Below are 8282 nucleotides of genomic sequence, written 5' to 3'. Positions count from 1 at the left end.
TTAGAGAAGGATTAAGTTATATTAACAAACCATCAGACCACAATCCTTACCTTAGTACAACCCACAAATGAAGATATCTCTGTGATACAAAAATCAATTATTCTATGAACGGAAAAGATTTGTAGGACGAACAATTACATCCTCATTTATAATGCGTGCGCAAATTATGCTCTTATCATAAATGCTCCTGAGTAAAACAGAGTGATCCAACTTACTGCCCTTCAAATCACATAATGAAGGGAATATCTCCTCTCATTGTGCGTACGTAGGATCCTTACTTTAAACTTCACGTGAGTTTGTTCCATGGAAAATGTATTTATTAATATGCTGATTACAATGATGGTTGATGCCGTAAGATTACTACACATATATAATAAATGGAAGACTAAGGGCTACAAATGAAATCTGAGTAAAAAGAATCAAAATTCACAATCAGATAGGGGGGAAAATTTGCGGCATATTACGTAAAACTTGCACTGCTTCACTGTCAGAAGCTAATGAGAAACTTGAATCGTATATTAATTGAAAACACAAGGAAATTATGTTTATAGTCACTCTACAATGACTGCGCAATGCTAACAACACAAACAGCAAAGAACAAGTTAACACGGATTTACTCACATCTTGTTATTAAACTACGTATGATTACACTTCATTGATCACGGACCACTACACACTTATGGTTGTGCACGCCAACCATCAGCTCTTGACTGCCTTTCTCTTGTTCTCAAATTATTCCATCAAGCCAAGTGTCTATGCTAAATTATTATCTAATCGAAAATTAAATGGTGAAGAGTAAAAGTTAAGACATCTCCGCACAAGTGTTTTCCGGGTTTTGTACCGCTGACACCTTCCAAGTGAGCGCCGTCTGCACTTCTTACATCGCTACGCCGAAGAGACGCACACAATCGCTCGCTCATCTAGAATCGACGTGGCGGTGGCATGTCACGATCAAGGGGCGAAGGCGCGAGGTAGCTACGGCACAACAAAGACAACACGCAGAGTTGTTATTTAATAATCGCACGCAACTTTCACATCGCCGTTCAGTGGGCAGCATGTGTGGCTTAAAATGTGCTACTGCCCCTTAAAAAATCACTATAAAGAAAATCAAGAGAGCTTACTAAAGTGACCCATCTCCTGTAATAACATCCCAACAAGCTATGAACTGCAACTCTCATTAAAAAGGATAACAATCCTTATGAGTTTGGCGCATAAAAGTATAAAACCACTTGTCAAAACTGTCCATTTTCTCAAAATGCATCCAAAGACAAGCCCCTCAAAAGCTTTTTGCTCCTTGTATAATCTTATCACAGTGGTTATGCTGTAAGTTGCCAACACCATCTTATGAAACTGTCATGCGCTACTCCTAAAGACTCTCGATTATCCATGGGAAGGTTGCCTGGGCTACTGACAAACAACCCTCGATCTCTTTCTTGTCATTAAATAATTTTACTCAGAAATCAAACTGTACAATTCATGTCACTCTTGCACCAAATGCACATCTTATTTCAATTTAAACTCAAAATGCAAATACACACATATGTATCAGTGCACATCTTGCAACTTGTACCATAATTGTGAACTCAATCAAACTTAGGCTACAAAAATGATCCCTGTCCAGGTTTTTCCCTTACTAATCCTGGATAATCGAGAGTTTAGAGATACAACCTAAAAAACAAACATTCCGTAAGGGCTAGTGATATTCAGAAATTTACACATGGCTGTCACACTTCTAAACAAATTCATGTACCTCATAACAATTCTGTTCTAAACTTATTCTGCCAAGATAAACAGAACTTCAAAACTGCTACTTATGGTTTCACACCAAATATGCACTTTCAGCCACAAGAGTGTGGCACATGGTATACTACGAAGCATAATATCTTCAGGTCTGCTAGTTCTGGGTTCAATTGACCACATAACCAACACTAAATCACACAATAGACTGCTGGTTGACACAACAGTTATTCTCCTACTCACAGCAGAGGGGCTCTCCAGCCAAATTAGATACCTGAATATTTGCTTTCCAAAATATCTGTCAATGTAAAGTGCTACACATATATTTCCTTTTTGCAGCGCCCCAAAAAACAAGAAAAAAAACTGGGGAGGAAACTGGCTGTCGTGATTAAATTCAAAGGTAGGATATAAAAAGAATGCAATTGCAAATTTTTACAAACAATACAGTATAAAAACCCTACAAGAGTCCTCTTTCCCTGCCTCCATCAGTCACTGGAAAATAACCATACTTCAAAGCTTTTTCCTTTGTGAAGCTGGTTATTTAATAACACCATAAATATTAAGACTATATAGTGATGATAAGACGATTAATGGATGTGGAGTACATGACTAAATCAGAACTNACTCTTTCCACCAGAAATCCAACTAGGACTGAACCCTGGCTGATGCAGTGAGAAGCCCATGAAGCATGCTTCAAATTGGTAACAGCAGCAGATGACATTTGACACTTTCTTCATTGCCATCTAGTGTGCCATATGTAACATTAAGCTGCAGGTGCATCTTGCATGGGCTGAAAAACAGCTCTTTCAATTGAACTTAAAATCTTCTATGCCGACCGAATACAGGAATACTTACAAAATGAAAGACTTCCTGAATAAGGGTTCAGTCCAGCTAAAGCAGCGGAGGCGGAAAGAGAGATGACAGCTGTCCAGCCATGGCAATTTTTTTTTTTAAGTTTTTACAGCAGCTACAAGTGCATATCTTCTTGAGTGACCCAGCAAAGTCAAGTCAGGGTCAATATCTTCTGAAGAACCTATGTCTCAAGCATTAGAAGATGACATCATTTCCCAATGACAAATGTTGGACTTTACTACAGAATAACAAGTCTGGTTATCCAGGAAATTTTATCACAAATGTTCCATTTTCGGTATTAAAGGCAACAATATTATTTCTCTTATAACACTGATACAATCTGAAGTAAATAGTATATTTGAGGTTTCTCACTTAATCTAAATAGCCAACAGCAAGAATAACATGACCCTAAAAATATGTTCACACATTTGCCTGTGGTTACCTGACTTTCCACACATAAATTCACAATAAATCATATGTGCAGTTTTCTAAGGACGTGAGATGAGGAACCACATCTTGAAACAAAGAATAAGACTACATTTTTGGGCATTTTTTTTTCTTCAGGAAGATCAGCGCAAATGAAGACGAGACAAAATTTTGAAAATGTTTTGAGGAAGAACATATAACAAAAATACATTTTTCCTTAAGCTTCCTACTTTCTATATCAGGTACATTTTCTATACCTTCAAACATAAAATCCCGTTTCTTTAGAAAAAAATAAGTTCTGTTGTCATTCGTAAGCACAAAACTGTCTACTTGAAACAAGTAATCACTCAAGTGAAACTGTAAGGTGAAGACTCCAAAACCAGTAACATACACATGCAAGTTTAACTACAAAGACAGCTGAAGTGATGCTCATAAATTATACTTGTGTGGAATACTGGAAGATAAACAGTGGAGAAAGTCTACCCTTAGAAATGCTGTCATTGTTCAAGGCGTAGAAAACATATTGCCTGTATCTGCAACTAACTACAGCTTACATACTTAGCGTCATCCTAGTTTCCTCAGGAGGGTTCCCCAGTTTCTGACACAAGACACAACTCACAGCTTTAAAGCTCAAGAAGTGGTATGAAAAATGTTACTGCACTGCGGTCAACTTTATACACTTCTGAAATGTATTCATGGCTTTCTTAGGCACCTAAGATGCACTTTTGCAAAACAGCAAAACCACTTAAAGAGCTGCTATAGTTCAAGGATACTGTTTGATTTTGGGTTCTCAGAACAGTGACCCTGAACAGTACTGCTGCATGAGAATCTTGTATCTTCAGACTTGTGGGATGAGGAAGGAAGGTGGGGGAGGATGGGACAAAACAAGTGGGAGAGGCCATTTACTATCTTGTGTAGTACCTTACAATCAGTGCAGAGTATACTGCCACTGGCATATTGTGCTTGCACAGCTAGTGCAAAGTAGTGAATGGGTGAAATGTTTTTTGTACATACTGATTCGTGCTGCGTGCAGCACCTGTAATGCTTCGGGCTTACTGAATTCCTTGCAAGTCTCAAAATCTGGGTCTCCTACAGTATATTCTTGAATGTAATGCCATGCAGTCTGATAGATGTTCAAAAACATTTCAAAGAATATATTGCATTTGCTTTCAATAAGAAATATTATGCATTTTTCTTTCATATGAAGCAGAATCCCTACTGTGAAATTGAAACAGAATATTCCAGTAAGCCAAGTTTAATGAACCACAAATAGAACATGATTCTCTGCCATTTTGTTTACATGTCTTCTAGTGTGATTATAATCTGGTGCCCATTATACGCCCTAAGGTGTGCGTGAGTGGGGTGTAAACTCCTTCCAGCTTAAAAGGTAATTTGGGCCTCCACAAAAGCCTTCATTCCCCAAAACAAGAAAGCTGAGACTTTTACATGGAACTGCAAATGGGCCACAATCAAAGGAAAGTAAAAAATGCATTACATATTCAATAAATGGATATTAAAATCAATTAAAAAAATCGAAGGGGCCATCATTTTGGTTCAAAGATTCATGCAATAAAACTCAAAGACATAAGAAATGAAGTTTTAAAAATAACATATGCCAGAAAGTTAAACTGACTTCATAAGAAACACAGCATTCTTCATCATCCTTCAGATATTCAATAAGAAAACAGAACAGAAAGAAGTTCTCCACAGAATGTACAAACTGATGCTGCATCTCCACAAGTCAAGCTAGTGTGAAGTCATGNCACGGTGTGGTCGCTTGCAGATTTCTTATACTTTTTCTTCTACCCTGAAGATGGGGGCGATACGTTCCTCCGAAACGTCGGTTAACACCACATATACACGGTGCCAAATCCCAGAAGACTGCTTTCTTCATAGTCACCGCCATGAAAGCCTCAAATCTTACAACTATATGAATGGTTCCATAGGTCAGTATTCATCCTGAGTATGATCTGATTTGTCTTGCATGCAGATGAAACGTAGAGGCATGAATATCACTATCCAGAGCTTTTTCCTTGTTGCTGAGCAGGATCATATCCAGGTACCCCGCAATGAAAACAATTTTTGTGCCTGATGAAGATGGGCCACTTGATAAAAAATCTCACCCACTACAGATGATCTGTGTGTGCCCATGGAAATTGATGGAACCAGTTAGAAAAGATTACACTGGACAGGCTGACATACATCCAATGAAGCTCTTACATTATTTACTGATGGAACCATGCACAAAAAATTTAGTGTAGAAGGGAGCAAAATTCACTGTTACTCAGACTTGTAATATCTCTCTAGTTCCACTACAGCTTCCTGCAGACTGTCTACAGCAAGTTTAACTTGTGGCAGAATCAAAGACGTTCCTCAGTCCAACGTTGCAGGTAAATCAAATTGTTATACAAAGGCTATACAAGAAGTAACCTCTTGTGAACTGTTAACAAAACAATGAATGAGAAAAAAATTATTATTATTATTATAAAAAATACATACACTTAAGCTACTTCTCAACATAGTCACTGCTGGAACTGAGGCACTTATTTCACGGAATATGTTCTTGCATGCCTGTGTCAAAGAAGTGTGCCGCCTGTGAGCTCAGCCACATTTTGACACCTTCCATCAACTCCTAATTATTGTTGCAGCTGTGATCCCAACCAGTTCTTCAGGCAGGTAAAAGGGTGGTAGTCCCCTCAAAGCAAGATGAGGGTTGTTAAGAAGGGTGGTCAAACAACTCCCATTTCAAATGCAATGGAAGTGCATGAGTGCAAGCAGCTGTATGCAGACATGCATTTTCATGGAGGAGCACTACATGTCAGCATTCCTCACCTTTTGTTCTGAATGGCCCTACACAGTTCTTTTAGTGTTATGCAATACACTTCTCACAACACTGTGGTATTATGTCGCATGAATTCCACCATAAGCACCCCTTTCCTGTGTCAAAAAACAGTTGTCATCAGCTATCTGGCAGGCAGATGTTTGTTTAAACTTTCTTGACTTGTTTTGTGAATGCCTGTGCATCCACTGCTTTGATTGCTGTTTGGTTTCAACATTCACAAACGAAGCCCAGGTTTCATTACCTGTTACTCGTATGATGTGATTTAGAAATGAATTGCCATTTTGTGGTATCACTCTAAAAATACTCAAAGCCACAGATATTCTCTGCATATTGTCACATGTCTTGGGTGTATAACGCGACAAATAATTTCACGCCGTATTTGATATAGCGAATTTATTGCACATTCGCTCTTACAATCACACAAAATACAATCTGACATTTACTGCCATTGGCAGTATCACAAACACTACACTGCAAATGCTGGTTGACTGCCTGGCTGACTCATAACTCGAGAACTCAGAACTGACTGTGAATAGTCTTCGCTGCCCCTTATTTAGCCTCGTTCCGGACAACACAGAAAACAGCCACATAATGGGCACCACTGTTGTCTGGCGCCGTGTTGCTATCAACGCTGTCGGGAGTTGTTTCCTGCTGTGTAGCAACGGCGGCATCCCGTGTTACGTCACGCTGTTGACTCGCGTTGCATAGCGACCAGTATGCTGGGACTCGGCTGACATCGGCTCCGCTCAGCGCGCCACGGCTGGCGGGGGGCTGCATGCGAACTATGCTGACCGAGCGACCGCTGCTTGTCGGCGAAGTTAGTGTCAACTTTGGGAGATAGAGGGTGTCACGTGGTCAGCACAGCAGATCCCCACGGCCGTTAATTTCGGTTTTCTAGACCAGAAGGCTTACATAAATTGAGAGGGGGGGGGAATCAATGACCTCATCGGAAATCGAACCCACGACCTTCCAGCTAGTAGCCTCACCCAACTACTGTGGCTGAGCTAAATTTGTATTGCTTTCAACTGTTGACAGACATTCAACAAACAGGTACTACATTCAGCTGAAACAACTATTTAACCCATCAGCATGAAGTGACTTGTACTAACATGAACTGAGTTACATATCTGTGGGAACTGCCCACATTCGAGCAAGTGTGACAACACAAGATTCATTGCTTAGCAACGACGAGTAAACAGCGGTTGCTAGGCAAGGCCTGCAACAATATGGACAGTGACTGGTTTTCTATATGTCCGACTCTAGGTTACATAGGAAGATACAGTTACAGTTCTACAAATGTTTTCTGAGGAGAAAGTAAACTGTCAATTTATCATGGATAATTTATTGAATGAGTTATTCCTACACTTCTTGGAATTCTCAGACTTTCAGCCCACCATTGACAAGAAAGTAATAGACCAAAAATTTGTGCTACAGTTATTAGACTTATTTGACAGTGAAGACCCTCAGGAGCGTCATTTCCTTAAGACTGTTCTGCATCACATCTATGAGAAATTCCCGAGGCTATGTGCTTTCATACGCAAACAAATAAGTAACATCTTCCTTGGGTTTGTATATGAGACAGAGCATTTTAATGGTGTTGGAGAGTTACTGGAAATAATAGGAAGCATTATCAACAGATTTGCTCTACCGCTGAAGTCAGAACACAAGCAATTCCTCCTAAAGGTTCTGCTGCCACTGCACAAAGTTAAATGTTTGTCATTGTACCATGCACAGCTGGTATACTGTGTGGTTCAGTTCCTTGAAAAGGAACTGACACAGTGGCGAGCTTGCCACGCACGAGGATTTGCATTGTCTTCTCCTTCCGTGATAGGACCTGGTAGGCGCCGCTGTAGGGGGGGGCTCCAACAATCTACGAGTTGTGTCCTGCCAGAGGAAGATCTGCGTGCACTTTTCGAGGTCGCTGTGCACGAATGTAGCCGGGGAAGCGTGGCGTGTTGCTGGAATTGGTCTGAGGCGGGCAATATATTGGCGAAGTTGGGTGATGAGGTGCGCTGGATCCACTGGGTTGGCAGTCGGAGTTAGCAGTTCTCCTGGTATTCTTAGTGGCTCGCCGTACACAAGCTCAGCTACTGATGCCTGCAGGTCCTCTTTGAATGCCGTGCATATTCCGAGAACCAGGGGTAGGGCTTCTGTCCAGTGTTGGTCTGCATGGCACATAATGGCTGCCTTTAGTGTTCAGTGGAAACGTTCCATGAGTCCTTTAGCCGCTGGGTGGTGAGCGGTTGTTCGCGAGAGTTGAATGCCACAGAGCTTGGCCAGGGAGTGGAAGAGGTGAGATTCAAACTGACGTCCCTGGTCGGTGGTGATGGTCTGTGGGCAACCGAAGTGGGATATCCAGCTGGTCAGTAGGGCTCATGCCACTGTGTCGGCTGTGATGTCCAGGATGGGGATGGCTTCTGGCCAG

The 8282-nt window shown here is 40.8% G+C and overlaps 1 protein-coding gene across 1 annotated transcript; it reads right to left on the bottom strand.

Moving 5' to 3' along the window:
* Window positions 1–299: 299 nt before the first annotated feature.
* Window positions 300–975, bottom strand: LOC117282388 (the record flags this gene model as incomplete). Its single annotated transcript, XM_033751770.1, is given in 1 exon segment — window positions 300–975. A coding segment is annotated over 1 exon segment (55 nt), but the record flags the coding sequence as incomplete, so codon positions are not given.
* Between the last annotated feature and the right edge of the window lie 7307 nt (window positions 976–8282).

The sequence above is a fragment of the Cryptotermes secundus genome, unplaced genomic scaffold (genome assembly GCF_002891405.2).
Source record: "Cryptotermes secundus unplaced genomic scaffold, Csec_1.0 scaffold3651, whole genome shotgun sequence".
Taxonomy (NCBI): Eukaryota; Metazoa; Arthropoda; class Insecta; order Blattodea; family Kalotermitidae; genus Cryptotermes; species Cryptotermes secundus.
This window is presented reverse-complemented; position numbering and strand designations above follow the sequence as displayed.